The 26215-nt window shown below is 42.9% G+C and overlaps 1 protein-coding gene across 1 annotated transcript in view; it reads left to right on the top strand.

The window, feature by feature from the left end:
• Positions 1 to 5891: 5891 nt before the first annotated feature.
• The window catches only part of LOC120935691 (alkaline phosphatase-like), an 88910-nt gene continuing 68586 nt past the window's right edge, over positions 5892 to 26215 (top strand). The window contains exon 1 of the mRNA XM_040347744.1: positions 5892 to 5979. Coding sequence (XP_040203678.1) covers positions 5892 to 5979 — 88 coding nt within the window. The remainder of the gene's footprint in view (positions 5980 to 26215) is intronic.

The following is a 26215-nucleotide window of genomic DNA, read 5'->3' as shown; positions in this document are numbered from 1 at the left end:
TTTGAAAACTTTAATGTCCCCAATATATTAGTAAGATCAGCATACTTTTGTCATTTTGGAATCAAGGCAAAAGGCAATGTTAAGGTGGTTATTGGTGTTTTTTCTTTTTTTTCTGAGTGAACACGCTGGATATACAATGTTGATAAACAATTGTAGAGAATTTAGTGGTTTTAAAAGGTGAAATGATCTCTAAATCTATCCTGAGGGTTACAGAAGTGTCTTCTTTTTTCGCAGACAGAAAAAAACAGCAGTAAAAAATTGAATAAAAAGCAAAAAACAGGACAGAAATAGCAAAATACAAAAAAACAAAAACAAATGCCAAGTATACTAAATTAAAGTAACCCAAATATCCCTTCACCCCCCAAAAAGATAACTCTCTTTAAATAAGGAAAACAATTAAGTATTTTTTTTCAAACATTTTGCACCTGGGAAACTCAGTGAGCAGCAAAACCAAGACTTTCTGCCATGGCAAATTTTCACTGACAGTGATATCAGTAATTTTGTGGAAATTACTTTTCTCATCTCTACTAATTAACGGCACAAATAAAGTTTTATTTAGCTGGATTGACAAATGACCCTCCACAAATTGTATCGTAGTGTGTTAAACCTGTAGGTAAATAAGATGACCAGAAACTTCACTAAATGGAGGAGTAAGTGGGGTTGATAATATAGTTGTCAGTGTCTCCACCCAGGACAAGGCCTCTTTGAACAAAGGGGATTTCCTCCCTGGGAAAGAAACCGGTGTTCTAAACAAAGTAATTGGGAGCAGAGGAAGTATTGCATTTAGTATATATTTAAGTCATTATAAAGCTTAAAAAAAGTCATACTTGTTCTATGCAATCGTTTTGCACAGAATGGCTCCTGCTGCTGCCTCTGTGAGCAAAGAGTGGGGAGATCCGCTGTAGATATGCACTGTGCTTGATTGAGATTGGGCTTAGGTAAGAATAAGGGGGGTGACACAGAAACATGGCCATTTTTTTTACCTTCAAGTGTTACTAAACCCAGGACTCTGCATTCATTATATCCGGTCTCCCACAGTACACAGAACATGAAATGCATGTATTTTAGTAAATATAAACTGCTAAATATCTTTTCTCATCAGCAGTATATAGCAGTCTTGTGACTTCTATCAGAGTCTGGCTAAAGTTTATAGGAGGAGTTTTCATCCTACGCCGACTGTCCTATGAGGCTGCATGACTCTTGACCCTCGGTCTGAACAGCACTGATTGGCCGTGTGCTGCCTTTTTACACAATGCACATGATTAACCCCTTAGGTTCCACAGTGAGTTAACAATCATGCTTTACTGCACATACAGACTGATTTTTACTTTTGTGGGTTAAGGAAAACTTTAATGCCTCTACAACCCCTTTAATCATAAGTATATACAACCCCTTTGAACGCTGTGTAAAATCATATATGCAGATATGAAAATCTTATAAACCCATATTTTGTTTCACAATAGAAAATAGAAAACATTTCAAATGTTTAAACTGAGAAAATACAAAATTTTTTGAAAAAAAAAAGGTAATTTTAAAAATTATAGCAGTAATACTTCTCAAAAGTTGGGACTGTGCAACAAATAGCACCCCCATACAATTAGAGATGCAGGCTTTTGAACTACTGTGATGCCTTGTACACATGACTGTTTTTCCCTGCAGGACAAAAAAAACGTTTGTTTTTCCCGACTGGATTCCTTTCAGGCCTGCCTTGCATACACACGTTCAGGCCAAATACCGCCCGTCCAAAGCGCGGTGACGTACACCAAGTACGATTGGGACTATAATGGGGAAGTTCCATTCAAACGGCGCCACCCTTTGGGCTGCTTTTGCTGATCCTCGTGTTATTAAAAGTTTGGTGAGAGACGGTTTGCGCTTTTCAGTCTTCATGCATTTCAGTCTGTTACAGCGTGACGAATGTGCCATCTCCATTCTGAACGCTAGGTTTACCAGAACGAGCACTCCCATCTCATACTTGATTCTGAGCATGCATGTTTTTTTCCCCTCTGGAAAGCATTCACACGACCGGTTTTCCCGACGGGAAAAAGTCAGCCGGGAATCCCGGGGGGAAAAAAAGAAAACATTTTCTCTTTTTTTCCCCTGCAGTTTTCTTGTCCTGTTTAGAGGGATCCAAACGCATATAACATCAACAAAACTGTCCCTTATTATAAGCCTAGTAGCAAACCTTGGCTACTTAACTGTAGCACCCTCTACATTGGGTAGGTAGGTGCTAGAGTACAGTTTGTGTTTTTACTGCCAGTGCAGGTAAATTTAGGCAGTCCTAGCTGCAAGCAAGGTGTGTTTGTTTTTGATCTGGGGCAGGGGAGTGGTTTAGTGTAGCAGCAGGTGACTGACATGTGCCTCACCTCTTGGGCGCCTCCTTTGTTTCCAGTGAGAAGGTTCTGGAAAAGAGATAGGACAGAGTGCTGGCATGACATGGGGTGTATTTGGGAGCCCTTTTGGGCAAAAAATAGCACCTGAAAAATCCCTCCCCTGCAGAACATTAGAAAAAGTCCTGCAAACAGCATCTTTGGGGCGCTGGAGGGCGTTGTGTTGTATATCGGTGCCAAAACTTTAATTTTGATGCATGACTTTTTCATAATAAGGTAATATTGCTGTCCTTCTTATTCCGTGCTAGTGATGACAATAAAAGCGGAACATTTCCTTTCCTTTTACAAATATTATTACACTGCTGTCATGCTGATTAAATGCCTTTAGTTCTTTCTCAGTCACTGATCTGAAACAAGTATTTAGATTAGGAGTTCTGACTTTATTCAGACTCTCCTAGTCTGCATGCAAGCACATTAAAACTTTTATTAGTTTAAACTAGCAAGAAATTAGCTATCTTTGAATGTATTATTTCTCACATTTATGTGAGACTTTTAAAATCTTTTCTATTCTATCTTTTTTATTATTCATTTGTGACTGTTATTACACAAACCACGTACTAACAAAAGTTCAGAACTAAGTACATCTTGCTTATCATTTAGTTTTCTAGGTAAAAATTAACTGCTGTGTTATAGTATCTTCTGCTTTATTTGGTTTCTTCATAACTACTGATACAATTGACCTTTGGAGACTTTATAGAAAAAGTATTATGTTCCTTAGTGTCTTGAAATACTATGTAAAAAAGATTAACCCAAAAAAAAGTATTGCCTTCCTTAGTGTCTTGAAATACTATGTAAAAAAGATTAACCCAATGGGTTTTTCTTACATGGACACAGAAGCACCCATTCCTCAGTAACGATAACATTTCAGCTACAGGTACACTCTATTAGGTGGATTCAGAGAGAGTTAGGCCCGCGTATCAGTAGATACGCCGACCTAACTCGGAATCTGCACCGTCCTAAGTTTAAGTGTATTCTCAAACTGAGATACACTTAAACCTATCTAAGATACGACAGCCTGCGCCGTCGTATCTTAGGGTGCAATATTTAGGCTGGCCGCTAGGTAGCGCCTCCATTGAGTTCGGCGTAACATATGTAAATAACTAGATACGCCTATTCACGAACGTACGTGCGCCCGTCGCAGTAAAGATACGCCGTTTACGTAAGACATTTTCAGGCGTAAAGTTATTCCATCAAATAGCTAGACTAGTAATGTTAAGTATTTGAAAATTTTACGTCGTTTGCGTAAGTCGTCCGTGAATAGGGCTGGACGTAATTTACATCCACGTCGAAACCAATACGTCCTTGCGGCGTACTTTGGAGCAATGCACACTGGGATATGTACACGGCATGCGCCGTTCGTCAATCACGTTGGGTCACAGTTAATATGCATAAAACACGCCTCCCACATCCTCATTTGAATTAGACGCGCTTACGCCGGCCTATTCACGATACGCCGCCGTAACTTAGGAGTCAAGTACTTTGTGAATACAGTACTTGCCTCTCTGACTTACGGCGGCGTAGTGTAAATACGCTATGCCGCCGCAAAGATGCGCGCCCCTACCTGAATCCAGCTAAATGTTTTTAGTAGCGTGAGATTAAAATCTCATGAATGGTCAACCACTTCAGCCCCTGAAGATTTGGCTGCTCAATGACCAGGCCATTTTTTTGCAATACAGCACTGCGTTGATTTAACTGAAAATTGCGCAATCATACAACGCTGTTTTTTTCCCACAAATAGAGCTTTCTTTTGGTGGTATTTGATCACCTCTACAGTTTTTATTTTTTGCACTAAAAACAAAAGAAGAGCGACCGTTTTGAAAAAAAACACAATATCTTTAACTTTTTGCTATAATAAATAGCTCAATTTAAAAAAATATGTTTTCCTCCATTTAGGCTGATATGTATTCTTCTACATATTTTTGGTAAAAAAAAAATCTCAATAGGTGTATATTGATTGGTTTGCGCAAAAGTTATAGAGTCTACAAAACAGAGGATAGATTTATGGCATTTTTATTATTATTTTTTTTATTAGTAATGGTGGTGATCAGCAATTTTTATTGGGACTGCGATAATGCGGCGGACAGATTGGACACTTTTGACACATTTTTGGGATCAGTGAGAATTATACAGCCATCAGTGCTATACAAATGCACCGATTACTGTATAAATGTCACTGGCAGGGAAGGGGTTAACACTAGGGGGAAATCAAGTGGTTAACGGTGTTCCCTAGGTGTGTTCTAACTGTGGGAGGGGCGGGATGGGACTGACTAGGAGGAGAGAGAGAGATCGGTGTTCATACTTCGTATAAACACACGATCAGTCTCCTCTCCCCTGAGAGAACCAGGATCTGTGTGTTTACACACACAGATCCTGGTTCTCACTCTGTCACGAGTGATCGCGCCACCTAGTGGTCATAAGGTGAAGTCACATAAGGAAACATTGTTTCACCTAGGGTAGCTAACCTGCTGCAGTAAAACTGTGGCGAGTTGTCAGGAAGGGCTTAAGGGATGTTAGAAGAGTGTAGTGTTGCAGAAGACTTGGTAGGAAAGGTCCAGAAGATTTATTTTTTGATGTGGATTAAAACACCTGTCAGGTTTTCATTGCTGACTTTGAACCCAGTAGGGAGATTCACCCTCTCTACTTGGCCTCTTTACTTTTATCATCAAAAGTGAAAGTAAAATGAAATCCTTTTAGGTTGACATGAAAATAGTAATAAAGAGGACATTTTCCGATGGGGACATTGGATCTTGTGATCCTGGTGGCACTATAAGATTTCCCCACTTTTTATGGATTTCATATGACTTCGTATTTTAGCTTTGGGACAGGAAGTGAAAGGACATTTACCCAATAGAACACAGAAGGCAAAAAAATTACAAGGTTTAGAACCCTCCCTTACTCTATCCAAAATGAAAGGAAAAAAAGTTTTGCCTTTAGTTACACTTTAAATCCTTGAATCAAAGGGAATAAAGACTGAGGGTGGAGGTGTAGTTGAAATGGTTGGTGGGGAAGATGGCTATGGTTGCTGCATTGATGTGTGACTGAGGTTGCACCAACTTACTTAGCGGCAAGCAATAAGTAAACATTTTCAGCAGTTCATGTATATGTATATATATATATATATATATATATAACTATTAAACACCACAATTTAAGCCACTTCAGCAAAAGAATAAATACATATCTTGTAATGAAAACGATTGTTTCGTAGAATTTATCAGTTTTTAATACTGATATTATGATTGTAACTGTACTGTGTCTATACTATAACAAGAGATTTCTTGCTGCTTCATGAAGTTCAGTGTCAAAGTCTGAAGCCTTACTTGGGAGGATGATACAATGAGGAAAACAATTATAATACCAACACTTATGTACAGGTGTCCAAAGGTTAATTGGTGTAATTTGCATGGATAAAAGTACAAATATTTAATAGGGAGGGAAGTTTATATAATGTCAGTCTGGAAAACAACAGAGTGCGTGCACTTATCATTACAACCTACAGAGATGATGGGGACACGTACAATTGTTTTTACCTTATTGGCAGTAGCATTTTGCATCTCCCAATCCTGTGATGCAGTAGTAGTGGCTTCCCTTGGTAAGAACACATTAATCTGATCTACATCGATGATCTACATACTTTCAATTTGGTGTGTGTTGTGTACTTCTGAATCTCCGGTGGTGATTACAATTCCAATTCTTCAGAGTGGTGGGTACATCTGGCATAAATTATGCTTGAGTACTCCACATAGCTTTATAAATAGAATTGTAACTCTTTATCCTATCTATCTATTTATGACAAATTGGTTTTTAGATTTGATAAAAATAATATTACAGTATATTACTACAGACGTGAGCTGGCTGTGAACAACAAAATAATTGATGACAACTGAGTGCGATGGAATTTTTCATGGATGGCAGCATCAATTTTTGAAAAGTAATTTTGGAAAATTTGTCCACTTAAAATGGTAATTAAATTCTGGGTCAATCTAACCTTCGACTACCTAAAACTTTGAGGTTTGATGGTTGAATCACAGAAATAAAGCCTCCCCACCTTGCCTCTTGGAAACAATTTTTATCATTTTATACTGTCCACAAATTACAAAATAACATCCAGTAGGCGTAAGGTGAGAGTGGGTTAGAGATGGAAAACCTCATCAAAATGTTCGCTAGGCTAGAAAGATTCCAAACCGAGCAGGGTATATCCATATACTGTAGGGATATTATGTTTTTCGGGGGTCCTAAGGCTATGCATGACCCAATAAAAAAGGGCAGAAATGTTTTCATTTAATAATGCAGTGCACAAACTCTTTTTGGAAGTAAAGCAACTTATGTTTTACTACCATGCATGCGACTCCTGTCAATATACTATGTTCAAGGACAACATCCCACATTGCAAAGTTAGGGCAAAAATACAGGTTCTCCTAAAAGTATATGTACACCCAACATTTGTTTTTCAGTATGCTTGCTATTATGGCTCCCTGTATATAGTTTTCTTGGGGAAATAAGTTTTAGTGACTGTATTAGAAAGATTCTTACCTGGAGATCCTGTCAGTGACAGCACTGCTTGCTGCAGGTTGAAAACACTAATGCCGCGTACACACGATTGGAATTTTCGATGACAAAAGTCTGATAGACTTTTGTCCTCGGAAATTCCGATCGTGTGTGGGCCCCATCTGACTTTTTTCCTTTCGTCTGTGTGCAACTCAGATGGAGAAAAAACTCATGCATGCTCAGAATCAAGTCAACGCATGCTCGGAAGCACTGAACTTTATTTTTCTTGTCGTAGTGTTGTCGTAAGTGTTTTACGTCACCACGTTTTGGATGGTTGGAATTTGGTCTGACAGTGTGTATGCAAGACAGCTTGAACGGAATTTCAACAAAAAATTTCATCAGATTTTAGGCCATCGGAAATTCCGATCGTGTGTACGGGGCATAAGCCACTGCCCTGCAGGGTTTTCACCCTGCTCTTTCAGTTGACCATTTATCAGACTATCTATAACAGTTGTAAACATCCTAACAGTCCTGTTCTTCTTAAAGCTTCAGCTGAATGTAAGAATTTGGTTTTATAAATAATGTACGTAATTGAACAGAGCATTGGTCACTGTAGGCAAACTTGGCAAGCTAGTCTCTTTTTAAAAACCCGAAACAAAAATGCAGTAATGCCGCGTACAGATGGTCGTTTTTTGTGATGAAATAAAACATCAATTAAAATGACCATGTGTGGGGAAAACGTTGTTTTATGTCTTCTGAAAAACGACAAAAAAAATAAAAAATTCAAGCATGCTTCAATTTTTTATGTCGTTTTTTCAAAACGTTGTTTTTTTTGTCATAAAAAATCACTGTGTGTAGCTAAAACAAAGTTTAAAACAACGTTTTTAAACCCGCGCATGCTCAGAAGCAAGGTATGAAGCGAGCTTCAATGGAAAAGAGTGCTGAACGTAACCACATTTTGCTAGAGCATTTTGAAAAAACGATGGTGTGTAGGCAACATCGTTTTTTAAAATTGAAGTTTCAAAAACTTCGTTTTGTTTCATGATATAAAACGTCGTTTTATTTCATCACAAAAAAAAAGACCGTCTGTACGCGGCATAAGATTGCGGCCCATAAATAAGCAGCCAGATTGTATACTTTATTTTCTTATCTCCACTGAAATAATATGACTACTGAAGTGTGGCTTCTAAGCTAATGTGATTTGATCTAGTGCTTGTAAATTATTATATTCGGAATTCGTAATTACAGAAATGTACTTAAAATGAGATGACAACAGCAATTTAATATTGATAGTTCAAGTATTTTTCGGACATATTTAGAAATATAATCCACAATATCATGATTGATACAGAGATATACCTGGCTAGAATCTTGATCTGAAAGCTTGTGAAGACTTTGAAGTAAAATAAAAAAAAACTGTTGAGTTTTATGCCATTTTGTACTACGTTGTAACCTTTTCATATATAAATTAACTGTACCAGCACATAATGTGCAAGTGAGAATGTGAGCCCATTACAAAATTACCATTTAGAAAATTATGGAATATGATAATTTTCTGGCAGAACATATTTTACCGGCGTGAGTGACTCAGAATGACGTTCTTGATTTTTGGGAGGGATATATACAGTACGTACAGTATTGTCTATATCTGAGTATTTGTAACCAGTAGTGTACCTAGCACATTTTAGCACCCGGGGCTGCTATTTTTTTTGCAATTTGCACTCCCCCAAAAAATTGTCAAGAAGACTTAAAGCTGTACGCTTTCTTTTGCATGCCATGCCAAGTTGTGGGTGTGGCCAAATTGCAGTGGGAGAAGCTTAAAGGGGCGAGAACAGAGAGGTAGTGGGATTATAACAGTGCTAAATTAAATAAATTCTAAGTACGGTATAACAAATACATTATAATAATTTGTTAAAATATCATGAGATATTATACATCGCATGACACACAGCTTAAAAACATATGTAATATATCAAACATAGAATTTCAGGGTCGCTGGAGGTCCCAATAAGAGTGGATAGCTGGTCGATTAGGATGGTTTCACCCAAAATATTTCGCCTAGTACAGGTTTCCTCAGGGGTTAGTCTAAGACCAGTAGTGGGTAGCCAGCTCTAACAACGATAAAAAAACATAGCATGCAAGACAAAATCACATACAATATTATGTATTTAGGTATTTAAACCAAAATTGTTTGCTTTGTTAAGGAAGACAAATGCTGACCTGCCGTCCCGTATGGGGAGAAAACAATCTCTAGTTCTGCCAATAATCAGGACACCAGTGTGTTCCGCATCCAAATTGGGTGTGGGACCCTAATCCAAGGCATTGAAGCCGTGTAGGGGCAGAGGCTCAGCCATAGGAGGAGAAAGGAAGACCCAGCTGTAGGGAACACATAGCATCTAATGAGTATTGTGTTCCAAGGGTTATTATTTAGATGTACATTTGTGAAAGATCCACACTTACTATGTTTGATAGTTTGTGGACACCTACGGAGACAGCCAGAAATTCCAGATCTGACGGTTCACACGCAGGGATGAAGTGTATCTAGTCATCCAGCTTTACAATATAGAAAAAGGCCCATAAGGGAATAAAAAAAGAGAAAAAAGGAAATATTCAAACATTGTTGAAATAATTGGGTATAATGAAACAGACAGATCATGCCATATAGTTTCATTGAGCCATTAATAAATTACTTGTCAAGAAAGAGCTAGTAAGTATATATTGTATCCAAGCTAGGGGATAGCACAAGGCTGGTAGCCACAGTCAGATAAGGATGAAAAAAGAGAGGAGCTGACAGCGATATACTAAGTAGAAAATAGCGTGAGGTTAATACCTGAGCATGGAATGGATTTGGAAAGGCTGTCCCCGTGTTTCAGTGCAGCAAAAAAGATGGACAAGACTGGCTCCTTAAATCTCCCCCCACACGCCCAAGCGTCTGACGTCATCGGGCGTGCATGGACACAACAAGGCGTTGGTGCGCATGCGCCAATGCGGACTAAGTCCACATAGCCTACAAACCCCAGGATCCTTAGCGATGGTGCAGCGTCAATTGACGCGGATCCCTAATGGCATAGAGCGCCGCCCACCAGAACACCAAGGGAGGTGTGTCGGGGCTCCGAAACAAAGAGCCCCGACAGAGGAAGGGGAAGAGGGCACACAGGGACAGTCGCAGATGAAAAACCAAGGCGACAATGATGCACACAAACAGAAAACAGGCCTTGAAAAAACTGAAGCCCTTGGGTGTCCATACGGCTGAATAAAACGCCCCTAATGGTCACAGCATGAATAACAGGGAAAAGTAGATAAATTATCTTGAACTGGAGTCCCTATAAATTGGCAGGAAAAAGTAGCTACTACAAATAATAGGGCACAAACCCTAAAACTGTGCAGAGGATGAAAATTTAATCATTACCTCAAACACTTTTACAACTCGAAACTAAATGGATCCAAAAACTAAATGCTATCCAATACCCGTGAAAACTATACCCCTCTGTTCTTGATTATTTTTTATGTACGTGTGCCAGTACACCATATTATGCGAGTATAAATTAATGTACCCGGTATTTTCTATGGCTGCATACGTATATGTATATACACATGTACCTATATATATAGGCCGCGATTCAGATACAGTGTCGTATCTTTGAGCGGGCGTAACGCATCTCCTATGCGCTACGCCGACGTAACATTGAGAGGCAAGTACTGTATTCAGAAAGCACTTGCTCCCAAAGTTACGTTGGCGTATCGGAAATGGGCCGGCGTAAGCCCGCGTAATTCAAAGTAGCAAGGCAGTGGGCGTGTTGTATTGTAATGAAGCGTGACCCCATGTAAATGCATGGCCGATCGAACGGCGCATTCGCGCGCATGCTCAGAGTCACGTCGCAAATACTCCCTAAGATACGTCGGCTCAATGCTTTGTCGACGCGAACGTAACATACGCCCAGCCCCATTCACCTACGACTTACGCAAACGACGTAAAATACGACGCTGTTCCGACGTCCATACCTTAAAGCGGGGGTTCACCCGAAAAAAATTTTTTAACATTAGATTGAGGCTAATTGTGGGAAGCACAATCGGGTGTTTTTTTTTTAAATCAATGCAGTACTTACCGTTTTAGAGATAGATGTTCTCCGCCGCTTCTGGGTATGGTCTTCGGGACTGGGCGTTCCTATTTGATTGACAGCCTTCCGACCGTCGCATACAGCGCGTCACGGGTTGCCGAAAGAAGCCGAACGTCGGTGCGGCTCTATACGGCGCCTGCGCACCAACGTTTTGTTGTAATCTATAGTATAATACCGATTATCAAATGTCAAGTTGTTTGAGCTTGCCGCTGTGCGTATTTTTGAGCATCCTACAAAACGAATTCACTTGAAAGTTTGTAGACTCATAAAATATATATTTTTTTAGTTTGTAAAACCCCTTTGTAATCAGGGGTGTAGATATGGTGATGGCTTTCTGAGTCCAAAACCCCTTCCACTGAGTGTCTGTTTGTGGTGCAGGCACAGCAGCTAGGTACATTCATATTTCTAACACAAGTCATTCTCAACCACAGGGCCGCAGCTTCCCTTTTGCCAGGCTATTAAATGTGTTGTCAGAGGTGAGCAGTGTTGGAGGATGGTAGCAAGGGGCTCAGAGGTAAGAAGCGTTTGAAGTGGGTGGCAGGCAATGCAGTGGTGAGAAGTGTTGAAAGAGGGTGGCAGGGGACGCAGACTTGAGCATCAATGGAAGAGAGTGGCAGGGGAAGCAGAGGTTGGCAGCATTGGAAGACAGTGGCAGGTGGTGCAGAGCTAAGCAGTGTTTGTAGAGGGTTGCAGGGGATGCAATGATGAGCAGTGTTGTAAGAAGGTGGCAGGAAGTTCAGAGGTGAGCAATCCTGGAAGAGGATGTTTGTGGATGCAGAAGTGAGTGGTGATGAAAGAGGGTAGCAAAGAATACAGAAGTAAACAGTATTGGAACAAGGTGGCAGAGGGCACAGAGGTGAACAGTGTTGGAAAAAGGGTACAGGTATAAACCCTGTTTCTAGGTTTGTTCACAGTGTCTCAGAAGCAGAGTTTTGGACTGTCCCAATGCACCAGTTTCCCCTCTCCATTTGTAGTGGTGGAGTGATCACAGAGAACAGTAATGACACAGAGAACAGGGAAGACCTACAATGAATGATACACACATTGCATTGGATTAGCTGTACATATATGTCACCCGCTTTGTGCTTGCTATGTTTATCTATTAATAGCAGTCATATAATGATTACATGACCATAAGGTAGAACAGACATACATAGCAGACACAAGGCAGACAAATAAAGTTTATATCCATGTAGTAAAAAGTATGGCAATACAATTGTAGCGCCCTGCTCCTGTCGAGTAGGCGCTATTTTGTAAATTTAGTTACCTGAGCTGTAGTTTAGCTCAGAGGATTATAGCAATACTCCCTGCGCAATACTTTGCGATAATTTTTTTTTCAGGCTTCCCAGCCTAGAGGTGAGATGTGGGGTCTTATTGACCCCATATCTCACTGTAAAGAGGACCTGTCATGTTATCCGTCTATAACAGGCTGTTATAGACAGATAATTGGAGTCTTTTAAGCTTTACAAGCAATATCAGCACAACGTTCATATTTCACCAGGCCTTAGACTAGGCCGCTCCCCCCGCACACTCCCAGTTCCAATCCGATGCCGGCGCTCGCCTCGGCTCCTCACCTGCAGGGCCACGGCCGGTCAGTGCTGGTCTGCTGGCGCTCTTAGGTGGTGAGGTGAGTATCCCCGGAGTCCAGACCGGTGGTGGTGGAGCGGAGCCTCCACGGGGGCCGGGGGAGATGTCGGCGGCTGAGTGTCGGATGAGGTGAGGACTCTGAGGAGGTGAGCCAGACTCACTCCCTCGACACATGACACGACACTGCTGCGGGCGAGAGACTCCAGGCGCGTGCATGCGCCAGAGCCACCCACGAGTCCCGAGTCCCGGCCGCCCGGCGACGAATCGCGTGACCCAATCACAGGCCAGCTCCATCCCGCCCTGCCCCTGACAGAGTAACAGTGACGTGGTGTCAAAGACATGACCCTCGCCCTCAGTCAGAGTCTGCCCGGCCCCGGACTGCCCCCCCCCCGCGTGCGCTCAATGTAATTTCGGTAACGCCGCCCAAGTAATGGGAACGGTGTTGCCAAGAGGGAAAGAGTAATCTGGTAGATTACTCGTTACCCTCAGGAGGCCCATCATTACGTAACAGCGTTTATTTAAACGCCGTTATTTACAACTCTGGTAATGAGTCTCATATATTTCACCTTTTAATTTGCATTTGTGAAATAAATGAACTTTTGCACAATATTCAAATTTTTCGAGTTTCACCTGTAGAGTCCACAAGCTATGGTACCAATCATTTAAAATTGATCACGTGATGTACCGACAACCTCATTTCTTGGGGCCCTGAAATTGCACCCGAAGTCGGGACTGACAAGCGGGAGTGAAATTGTGCAAGTTCAGTTTGGCTTTATTCCTGCAGCTCAGTGTTAAAATGGGCTTAGACAGATTTATGAGCAATATTTGAGAGAAATAGGCCTTTTGTGTACATAGAAAAAGTTGTAAAAGTTCAGCTCATGATAAATAAGGGCAAACACAAAAGTGTTGCATTTATAATCTTGCTCAGTGTATGTAGGGGTGTAGTAAAAAACACTGGGTAATGTTTTAGCAGCAGTCATACTTTTTGGTTATATTGCGAATCATTGTTTAACTGTGCTGATTGTTTTTTCACATATATTGAACCATATCTGGCAAATACATGCTCTCCCCTCTATTTTAACTTGGTCTTTTGATAACAATGTCATATCCTGCAGTGAAGTTATTGCCCTGCTTAGTTTTGTACCAAATACTGAAATTTTACTTTTTATTCCATCCATCCACAACTCCAGGACATTCAGAAAATATGACATTAATCATTACCCTCTGGATGTGCTTCTGCAACAAGTGTTCTATCCAGGTACATACCATATCATCAATATTGATGCATCCTATGCATTAAGGTGAAAAAACTTTTGTCACTGTCCGGCCCCTCAGCCCCCCAGTTTACTGAGTGAGTGAGAAACTTATATAGCGCAACACATGCGAACTGAATCGCCTCTGGGCGCTTACTCACCTGAGCCCTGTAGTTCCCACGTCGGAGACACACTCTTCCCCTCTGCCCGTTGTCCTGGCTCTTGATTGGATAGATTGAAAGCAGCGCAGCCATTGGCTCCCGCTGCTGTCAATCAAATCCAATGATACGGGCACTGGGGGCGGGGCAGAGTCCGGCATTCTGCATCTATAGATGCAAATGCTGGACTCAGGAGCGCACCCGCAAGGTAACCCCCTGGGAGAGCGCTTTTCTTAGGGGGTTATACGATGAGGGGAGGAGCTAGCAGCGCGATGCCGGGGGACTCCAGAAGTCGAGGATCGGGGCCACTCTGTGCAAAACGAGCTGCACAGTGGAGGCAAGTATTAGAGCTGCACGATTCTGGGAAAAATGAGAATCACGATTCTTTTGTATAAAATTAAGATCACGATTCTCTCGCAATTCTCAAAATGTTATTTATTTAAAGTTATTTTCAACACAAAATGGAGCTTATGTGGTTAAATACAGTGGGCCAGATTCATCAAGAGATACGACGGCGGATCTCCTGATCCGCCGTCGTATCTGTGAGAGCCGACGGTCGGATCTGTGAGATCCCACGGTCGGAGCTATGCGACTGATTCATAAGAATCAGTTCCGCATAGATCTCCCTTAGACCCGACTGGTGTAAGTGACTTACACCAGTCGAATCTTAGGCTGTAATCTCCCGCCGGCCGCTAGGTGTCGTCGCTTTTTTTTAAACGTCGCATATGCAAATGAGGAGAACCGCCGATTCACGTCCGTACGCCCGCCCGCCCGCCCGCCCGCCGCTCTTTTTCAACGTCGTTTGCGTTCGGCTTATTCCGGCGGAGAGCTACCCCTGCTAATATGAGGGGTAGCTAATGTTAAGTATGGCCGACGTTCCCGCGCCGAGTTTTAAATTTGTTACGTCGTTTACGTAAGTACGTCGGGAATACGGATGGCCGAAAGTAACCTAGCCGCCGAAAACAATGACGTCCTAGTGACGTCATTTGGAGCATGCGCACTGGGCTTTTTCGCCGGCGGCGCATGCGCAGTTAAATCGGCGCGGGAACGTGCCTTATTTAAATTGTACACTCCCCCTAGCCGCGGTATTTGCATTCCCGCCGGGGGGAGTTAGGATCCGACTGTGCAATTTGCGAGGTAAGTGCTTTATGAATCATGCACTAGCCTCACTAAATTGCACCGGCGGATCGTAAAACAGGTAGATCTGGCGGATCTAAAGATCCGCTGAGCTACATGAATCTGGCCCAGTATATGTAAATCTGACAGACTGTTTACATGTTAAATTTTAAAAGCCGCAGCAAACCTGCTGACCTTACATGGTTGCTAATGTGAAAGAACAGCTCTGATTTTCACATTTAACTAAATGTGAAAATCAGAGGTGTTCTGTCACATTAGCAAGCATGTAAGGTTTGCTGCTGCTTTTAAAATTTAGGCTCCATGCACACTGAAGCTAAAAAAAGCTAATAATAAAAACGCCAGTAGCTTTGCAGGGAGCCTTTCAATTTGTTTTAGCGTTTTTGCAATAGCTTTAATCAGCGTTTTTCAGTGTAGCTTTTTTTTAATCATTCAATGGATTTAAAAACCGCTGGCGCCAGAGTTTTTGAGCATTTTGCGTTTTTACCCGCCAAAAAACAGCACTTTGAACGCAAGTTTCGAGCGTTCTGAAAAAAGCCAATAAACTCCAAAGCTCATTAACACTAAAAAACGCCCAGGTGTGCATGGGCAGATAGGCTATCAGAGTTCAGTCTATGGGCTTTAAAAAAAAAAGCCAAAACACCAAAAATCGACAGTTTATCAGCTTCAGTGTGCATGGAGCCTTAACATGTAAACAGTCTGTCATATTTACATATACTGTATTTAACTACATAAGCTCCGGTTTGTGTTGAAAATAACTGTTGGGTGTAACAAGATGTCCGCTTGCCCCCTTCTCACTATCATTACTGTGCAGGAGTGTGGGGTGGAGCAAGATGGCAGCGCCGAAACGTCACTTCCTACAAGACAGCCGCCGCCTGGTGTACCAAGATGGCCGCCGTTCCGGAGCTAGGCCGAAGCCGGGGACTTTCCTATGGCTGCACCTGAAAGTCACGGGTCATCCATCCTGGAGATCGCAGGGGGGGGGGGGGGGGAGGGGTGATTCGAGATTGAGATTTCCTCACGATTAATCGTGCAGCTCTAGTAAGTATGACATGTTTGTTATTTAAAAAAAAAAAAAAAAAAAAAAAACTAAGCCTTACAATCACTTTCATTTGTAAATTAATCTTTGTACTGTACTACTGTATGAAATGCCTTAGCAAATGCCTCACATGCTATCAAGTGGCCTTCCTCTGAATTAGATGTTGCCTCCTCATATAATGTTAAAAGACTAGTCTGGCAAGAATGGTTCTTCATAAAACCATGTTGGTTACTACTAAATGATACTAATTTAAATCAGCAAATTCTTGGATATAGTCCCTTATCATTCCTTCCAATAGTTTACATACTATTGATCTTAAAGAGGAGTTCCAGCCTTTTAGTGTTTATTAAAAGTCAGCAGCTACAAAAAGTGTAGCTGCTGACTTTTAATAAACAGACATTTACCTGCTCCACGGTCCAGCGACACGGCCGCCAGGAGCTCCACTCCTCTCATATCCCCCCCCCTCCCTGGCCGGCGCCTCCATTCATAGTGTGGGCACCCGGCCGTGACAGCTTTCGGCTTCACGGCCAGGCAAGTCGCGCTCCGCTCTATGAATGGACAGGCGATCTCCTGGAACCTGTCATATGTCCCTGGAGATCGCCGAAAGGGAGGGGCCGCCTAAGGCGAAAAGAGAAGAAGTCGCAGAGGCGGTCCCTGGGCGGAAGGAGGAAGTGGGACAGGAAGTCCCACTCCAACTGAAGCCCCCACCCCCCCCCCAAAAAAAACATGAGCCTTTAATATTTTACGCTTTTCCAAAAAATATGGAAAAAATGGTTAGGCATTAACATGGCCAAAACACTTATCATTTTCTTTACATTTGTAGCACCCTCTAGTTAGGTAGATGCTAGAGGTTAGATTTTTCTTTAGAGTAGGAAAATTTAGGCAAGCCTAGCTGGTGGCTAGGCCTGGCTGTTTTCATTTCTGGGCTTGGAGTGGCTCAGGGTAGGGATGGGTGACTCACAGCTAGCATCACTGTCACCTCCCTCTTCTTTCTAGAAGGTGCTGGAAAGACAGGAGGAGAGGAGAGGTGGAGCTGCCTGGGGTATTCTGAGAAGCCTTGACCAGTCCCCAACTTGGATTGGCAGGGGGCAGGCCCCCTTGAACACCCAGGGTCATCCCAGCTGGGGAGGAGTTGTCGGGTGGAAGAGCTGGAGTCAGAGTATGTGGAGGCTGTTGGGTGCCCACAGGGAGCTCCCCAGTCTAGGGGGGGGTGACCTTGGGCCTGGGCTCGGGTGCAGCCAGGATGTGAAGAGATCCTGAAGGAGAGACACATGAGAGAGCAAGGAGAGGACAGCGGGAGAGAGTACTGCTTAGAGACTCCAGAGAGGACAACTGGTCACAGCCAGGAGGGCTGGTGAGTGAGGAACAGTCAGGAGGACTGGGGAGGCATGTCAGAGAGAACTGGGAGTTTTCAGCTTGAGCCGGGTGCAGAACCAGAACTGGACTGTGGAAAGGGCAGTGGAAATAGGCAGCTGCAGCTAAGAAGGCTGGCAGGGCCTGAAGAGGGTTTACAGGGATCAGTAGCCGGGTTGAGGACAGTTAGCACCAGAACTATTTCTACATCATAGGGGCCCAAGGCTCCTGCCCACAAAAGGCAATTCACTGAGGCCTGGCTGAGTTACTGTCAAAAGGCCCCCACATCCACGATTTTATATCATGAAGGGCACCGTCATGGAGGTCTTCATGTATAGGAGTATAAAGAATACCTATCATGGCTCTATACACGTATAAAGGAGTATAAAGAGGACCGGTCATGGCTCTATACATCTATATAGGAGTATAAAGATGACCTGTCATGGCTCTATACATGTATAAAAAGAGGACTTGTCATGGCTCTATACATGTATAAAATGAGTATACAGAGGACTTGTCATGGCTCTATACATGTATAAAGGAGTATAAAGAGGACTTGTCATGGCTCTATACATGTTTAACCCCTAAGCGCCGAACATACGCACATTTGCGGCCTTGGCTTTAGGGGGTTATACCGGGATGATACCTGCAGCACCTGCTAACCGTGTAATTGACTTCCCCATTGGGGGGTTAATACACATGAGGTTTACAATTAATGAATGGGGCATGACACCTGTGGTGTTGGAATAAAGGCATGAGGATATCCAACAGAAAGTCACACACAGCCTGACTAGCCTGAGGAAGAACAGCGATGTTTGTAACTGCGCAGTAGCACTTTGGCAAATAGCAAGTTTGTATAGGAGTGTAAAAGGACGTGTTGTGGCTCAATACATGTATACAGGCATACCCCACTCCCACTTTTTGTAAATAACAAACATATATCATACTTACACTGATCCAGCTGTTACTTACACTGATCCTGTCCCACTTCCTCCTTCCGCCGAGGGGCTGGTAAGACGAATAGCTTAATCGCCTTATTGCAGCCCCTCCCTGTAGGCGAGCGCCTGTCCAATCGGACGGCGCAGTGCCGCTCGCGTATGCGCAGTGGGTGCCCGGCCGTGAAGCCGAAAGCTGTCACTGCCGGGTGCCCACACTACGAATAAAGAGGGGGGGCAAAGAGCGGAGCCCCGGCCGGCGCGTCGCTGAAACTGTGGAGCAGGTAAGTGTCTGTTTATTAAAAGCCAACAGCTACACTTTTTGTAGCTGCTGACTTTTAATAAACGTAAAAAAAATCTGGAACACCCCTTTAAGTACATGTAGCACAGGTCTACTACCAAAGTTATCATTTAAGAAATGTATTGTTCTTTAGAAAGGGTTTGGCTCCCTCTGGTGGCCATTGAAACTTTATCAGGATATTTCTTTCTGGTTAAGAAAAACAATGATGCATTGTGGGATATTTGGACAATGAGGAAGTACTCATGTTGTTAAATCAGTCTGTTAAACACACAATGCCAAGCTACAAACCCACAATGCCAAGCTCAGAGAACAGCCTGCTTGGTAAGCAGATAAAAGAACAGGGATGGCCTGCTTTCTCTCTCTCTGGACGCCATTTAACAACCAGCAAGAGGCCATTGTGTGTGCCCAGGGCTGGGAGAGCCTGCGGCCTACAGCAGAGAGCGGATCGCCTGCCTTCAGAGCCCTGCTGATTGAACAGAACCAGCTAGTTCTTCAGAGCTTTTGAAGCCACCAACCTCCCAGCATACCGGGAGGAGCAGCATGGCGCAGAGGTGCCATCTACACAGACGGAGTCCACAGCCAGCAGGGATCCAGAGTGGTGAGAAGGCATTTGCCTATCCATGTAGTGACTGTACTATTGATAAGTGATTGCCTGCTATACAGACTGCCGCTGAGACCTGTAGTTCCACGGCTGTGGATCTATTGCACCTTAGTATTCTTTTTTCCCCATGCTGCAAGGTACTGTTTCCTTTGCCATTTTGGATTACAAATACGTGCACCACCTCACGCTACAGTATAATTAAGCTAGCTGAAGACAAGAAAACTGGAACTGGAGGAACTTTTACAAGTTGTTCATTGATATCTTGTGCGAGTCTCTATTTACTGCCACGACTAATGAAGTGATGGAACCCAGGGTCTCTGTAAATATACTATATGCTCTTTCATTATTGTGTCACTTTCTGTTGCTGGGTTCTACACCAACATTGTTAAGCAGGTGTGCCAGAAAAGGTTCCTACGGGGGTAGTGCTACATACAGTACACAATGGGGTTAATTTACTAAAGATCGAAAGCACAAAATCAGGATCACTTCTGCATAGAAACCAATGAGCTTCTAACCCCAGATTGCTCAATTAAAGGGGTTGTAAACCCTCATGTTTTTTCACCTTAATGCATCCTATGCATTAAGGTGTAAAAACACCTTGCAGTGTCCGGCTCCCCCCCTCCCCCGTTTTACTTACCTGAAACCCGAATTTCTGTGGGAGCGATCCCGCGTTGCTCTCTCCACGGGTTCTCTTCATTGGATAGATTGATAGCAGCGCAGCTATAGGCTCCCGCTGCTGTCGAATAAAATCCAATGTGGGTGCGGGGGGGTGGGGCCGAGTCATACATTCGGCATCTATGGACGCCGAGTGTATGACACAGGAGCGCGCCCGCAAGGTAACCCCCTCGGGAGAGAGCTTCCTAGAAAGGGTTATCTACTGCATGGAGGAGCTGCGAGAACCGCCGTGGGACCCTAGAACAGGAGGATTGGGGCCACTCTGTGCAAAACAAACTGCATGGTGGAGGTAAGTATTATATGTTTGTTAAAAAGGGGGTGTAGTGGCGCTTACTAAATAATATAAAACGTGATATTAATGATAAATAATGTTCCACTCCAATTGCCCGCCCAACATCAACCAGCTGATGTGGAGGGTGAATAAACAGTGATATTTACTGTGATAGCACAGATGATACAGAGTATACCATCCAGAGCCCAATGCAAATGCACTAACTCTATAAGAATGAAACGTGAATGTGAATAAGGTAAATTAATAATAGAAACATCAATCCAAAATGATGGCTATGTGCACATGTGAAAAATAACTCTGTGCAAAAATAAATGTCCATAAAATGTCAATATGTGTTGAGGTAAATAAGAATAAATGATTAAAAAATATAAAATAAATATATATATATATATATATATATATATATATATATATATATATATATATATATATATATATATATATATATATATATATATATATATATATATATATATATAAAAAAAATAAAAAATAAAAAGACAAGTACAAGGTGTAACTGAAAGCGTGTATCAACAAGCAGTGCAAATAATGTACAAAACTAGACAACACTTCATGCAATGGAGTGAATTTTTTTTTTCAAATGATCTTAATCCTAAATGATTAAGAAGAAGTCCATGCAGAAAAAAAACAGTGTAAAATAGTGAAGTTCAACTCCATGAATTTCCAGGGTGTGTAGTGACAAACGATACTCCACCACAAACAATGCCAGGTGTTCCAATCAGGGTGATCCCACTCTCTCCAGCCTCTTACCTCTAATGGCTTAAATATAAGCCTTCCAAAATAAGCACAGCAACAGCTCACACTCCCACTCCTTCGGTAATGATCAATCACTTGCAGGAATCCAAGTAAACACTGCTTCAGGCTCACATTGAGACATCCCGATCCCCAGTGTAAAAGTAAGAGACAAGAATAGGCTCCATAGTGTAGTATTTACAACATTAAATTTTAATAAAAAAGTTTTAATAAAAAAATCATAGGATCCTATGATTAAGTGGCGTTGTGCAGCCACGTAACGCGTAAGGAAAGGAGGAGAGACGCCGGTGACGTCATCCCTTGCTCACGGCCGAGAGCGGAGGATCTGTATGCTGTGTCTATTATTGTCTGCAATACTGTGAGTGCATTCGTCTTTTATTAAAATTGAATGTTGTAAATACTACACTATGGAGCATATTTGTGTCTCGTACTTTTACACTGGGGACCGGGATGTCTCAATGTGAGCCTGAAGCAGTGTTTACTTGGATTCCTGCAAGTGATTGAGTGTGAGCTGTTGCTGTGCTTATTTTGGAAGGCTTATATTTAAGCCATTAGAGGTAAGAGGCTGGAGAGAGTGGGATCACCCTGGTTGGAACACCTGGCATTGTTTGTGGTGGAGTATCGTTTGTCACTACACACCCTGGAAATTCATGGAGTTGAACTTCACTATTTTACACAGTTTTTTTTCTGCATGGACTTCTTCTTAATCATTTAGGATTAAGATAATTTGAAAAAAAAAATTCACTCCTTTGCATGAAGTGTTGTCCAGTTTTGTACATTATTTGCACTGCTTGTTGATGCACGCTTTCAGTTGCACCTTGTACTTGTCTTTTTATTTTCTATTTTATATATTTTTTAATCATTTTTTCTTATTTACCTCAACACATATGGACATTTTATGGACATTTATTTTTGCACAGTGTTATTTTTCACATGTGCACATAGAAACATCAATCCAAAATGATGGCTATTATTAATTTACCTTATTCACATTCACGTTTCATTATTATAGAGTAAGTGTATTTGCATTGGGCTCTGGATGGTATACTCTGTATCATCTGTGCCATCACAGTAAATATCACTGTTTATTCACCCTCCACATCAGCTGGTTGATGTTGGGCGGTCAATTGGAGTGGAACATTATTTATCATTAATATCACGTTTTATATTATTTAGTAAGCGCCACTACACCCCCCTTTTTAACTTGTTACCAGTGTGTGAACACTACTTTGTTTTGGCTGCTGCTTAGCTTATTTAGTCGTTATTAGTTTAGTGCTCAGTGCCCTGGTTAGGCTGGTTTGCGCATTAGTTCCCCCTACTTACATTTTATATGTTTGTTATTTTTTTTTAACGCAAACCTTTAAAATAACTTTAAGCTTTGGTAATAAAACCTGGAAGCTCATTGGTTTCCATGCAGAAGTGAGCCTGATTTTGCGCTTTCCAGCTTTAGAAAATAAACCCCATTGTGTACTTAAAAGTAGGGTATGCCTGTATAACGGAATATAAAAAGGAGGATCGGTCATGGCGGTCTACATGTATATAGGAGTATAAAGAGGACCTGTTATGGCTCTTTTTTTTTTTTTTAAAGTGTAAATTTTATTGTACATGTTCACAGCATAACACAGCAGCTTAATACAGTACATATTTTCACATCTCATGGAACATAAGGAGTTTCAGCGTCATTATAGTACATCATGTACACAGTATTTGACAAGCATATTCCTTGTACTCTTTATCTTTTTTCACAACCTTAACAGGGGATAAACCAAAACTGATACCGACAGAGCAAAAAAAAAAAAAAAAAAGGAAAAAAAAAAAGGAAAAAAAAAAAAACCCCTCCTTTTATTATTATTCTAGTATTAGCAATAAGGGGGAGGGGAGAAGGGTTATCCCCCCCTGTATCCCCTAGGACCGAGTTCTATCTAATCCGGCCTCCAATCGGCCAGCCAGTTCCCACTGTATGAGTTTTGGCCTACAAATCACACCATACTCTTTAAACTTCTACATCTCCCGAGACCTTCTCAATCCATCCCGCCCACACCTTCTCAAACTTTTTTGGGCAGCCTCTAGCCGCGTATGTCAGCTTGTACATCGGCAGTGCATTATTCACTATTTTCAGCCAACCCTGCAGAGACGGGGGGGATGGTTTTCGCCAGTTCATGGCCAGAGCCTTTTTAGCGTAACAGAACAGTATTCTTAACAGTATTTTCTTTGATACAGATAATTCCTCCTCCTCCAGGTCACCTAACAGGCACCTAGCCGGTGAGTATATATTAGGTAGTTCCAGGTTAGCCTCCAGGAATGTCAACACATCCTTCCAGAACCCCTCCACTTGGGGGCACGTCCAGACCATATGGAAAAAATCGCCCTCCGCCGCCTGGCAGCGGGGGCACTCAGGTGAATCCCCTCTACCCATTTTGTGTAGCCGTTTGGGAGTGTAATACACTCTGTGTAAATAGTTAAATTGTGTAATTTTATCTCTGGCCGAGATCATCGAGGGCACCAACGAGTCAAGGACTTCAGCCCACGACTCGTCAGTGATCGAGGGTATGTCTGCTTGCCACTGCGCCCTAACTCTCTCCATTCTAGGAGAGGAGGACGTCAACAGCATAAAATAGTATCTAGAGATCAACTGGGAGTGATCCCCATCTGTAAGCAATTTCTCCATTTTGGAAGGGGAGAGCGCCACCACCCCCCCCCCATATTGTGCCGTTACGGCATGCCGCAGTTGCAAGTATCGGAAAAAGAAAGTGTTAGGGAGCCCGTACTCCGTCTTCAGGTCTATAAAACTCCTAAATACCCCGTTCCTGAACAGTTGATGGGCATATTTGACCCCGTATTTTGCCCAACACGACCCGTCCGGTACCTTGGCTATTTCTTTAAGTCGGGGATTATGCCACAGGGGGGCGTTGGGGGAGGCCTCCAGACTAGTACCCCCTACCCTAGCGTTGCAGGCATGGAATATTTTATATGACATTTTCAGTATATCCCCTCCCTTCGCTGGGTATGGGCCATTTCTATATAGAACATTAATCAGCCCCTCAAACGAGTGGACCATAGCCGCCTGAGTGGCCACCGATGCAATATATAGGTTCGGGAACCCCCACCAGTGCACGTGCGTTAGCTGAGCTGCAAGATAGTAACAATGTAGATTCGGCATGGCCAGTCCTCCCTCCCTTATTGGCAGATAAAGTGTGTCCAGGGATACCCTTGCGGGTTTAAGGCCCCAGAGAAAGGAGGTTAGCATTGTATTTATTTCTGTAAACCATCTTTTAGGGATATAAATTGGGGCATGCCAGAACAGGTACAGAAACCTAGGCAAATAGATCATTTTAACTATATTAATTTTCCCTAGGAGGCCCAACGGTAGTTTAGCCCATGTTCTTAGGCTTTCCTTCAGGCGTAACTTCATAGGGGTCAGATTATTATTCATATAAGCACTGCATGGCAGCTGGACCTCCACTCCCAGATAGCGGAATTTGGACACCACTTTTAGTGGGACATCTGGGGGTAACCTCAGGGTGTCATCAGAGTTGAAGGGGAACACAATAGATTTGTTCCAGTTCACCTTGAAACCTGAAAAGTTCCCGAAGTCTGAGATTAATTTTAGAGCGCTGGTCAGTGATCCCTCTGCTTCCGCCAAATAAAGAAGCATATCGTCCGCGTAAAGGGAAGTCTTTTCCTCCAGTTCATTAACCATACATCCCCTTACATTTACATCTGCTCTTATCTGTGCAGCCAACGGTTCTATCGCCAGAGCGAACAACAGGGGTGACAATGGGCACCCCTGCCGCGTGCCCCTGGCGATCGAGAACGAGTCCGTGATGACGTTGTTAACTCTAAGCCTAGCCCGTGGGTCAGCATATAGAATTTGGACCCACTTCGTGAACCTGGGGCCGAACCCCAACCGCCCAAGGACTGCTATAAGGTAAGACCATTCAATGGAATCAAACGCTTTATGCGTATCCAGAGATACCACCACCCTATTATCCGGTGTGGATCCCTCCGCCTGCAGGATAGTGAAAAGACGGCGCAGGTTAATTGCGGTCGACCTCTCAGGTATGAAGCCTGTCTGGTCTTGGTGAATAATGGATGCAATCTTTGGATTTAGACGTTTAGCCAGTAATTTAGCAAGGATCTTAGCATCCACGTTAATTAGCTATATTGGTCTATAGGATTCGCATAGATCATGGTCCTTGTGCGGCTTAGGGATCAACACTATAAGTGCCTCCCTCATGGATTCAGGGAGTACCCCCCCCCCCCCGATAGGCGTCCATATACATTTTAAGCAACTGCGGTGCCAGGCTGTCAGCATATGTACTATACCACTCAGCCGGAAATCCATCCATTCCCGGAGTCTTATTCGAGTTCAGGGAATGTATGGCTGATACTACCTCCTCCACCGTAATGGGGAGATCAAGTTCCGACGCCGCCTCCCCAGAGAGTTCCAGGAGGGGTATCGGGGCCAAGAATGCCTGTACTGCCTCCCCACCATAGTCCACCTTTGAGGCGTATAAATCTGAATAGAAATCTACAAATGCTTTAGCTATATCCTCCTGTGACGTGCAGATCTGCATCCGGGCATTATATATACGGGGGATAGATGTTGGTGCCTGTTGCGAATGGGCCAGGTAGGCCAGCAACCTGCTGTTTTTATCTCCAAATTCGAAGACACGTTGCGCTTGGTAAAGTAATTTTTTCTGCGTCTTTTCCACAAGCACCAAGTCTAACTGCCGTATACTCTCTCTCCACTTCACATGCATGTCCGGGGTAGGATTATCTATGTATGCCACTTCGGCTTCTGTAGCCAACTGTTCTGATTCTCTAACTCTCCACTCCCTGTCGAATTGGAACCGTTTAACCTCCCCCTTAATTACTCCTCTAAGTGTGGCCTTGAACGCGTCCCATGTAACCCCTACTGGGGCCTCCCCTCTATTTTCCACCCAGAAGTTATTAATGGACGTGGCAGTGGACCGTTCAAAGCACTCTTCCTTGAGCCACAGGGGGCTCAGCCTCCATATTGTGTACCCACGGGGCCTCTCCATATCCAGGGTGAGCATTAGTGGGGAGTGGTCCGAAATAGCCCTTGGCAAATACTGTACATCTACCACTCTCGGGAG

Source organism: Rana temporaria, chromosome 4, assembly GCF_905171775.1.
Source record: "Rana temporaria chromosome 4, aRanTem1.1, whole genome shotgun sequence".
NCBI classification, from domain to species: Eukaryota; Metazoa; Chordata; class Amphibia; order Anura; family Ranidae; genus Rana; species Rana temporaria.
This window is presented reverse-complemented; position numbering and strand designations above follow the sequence as displayed.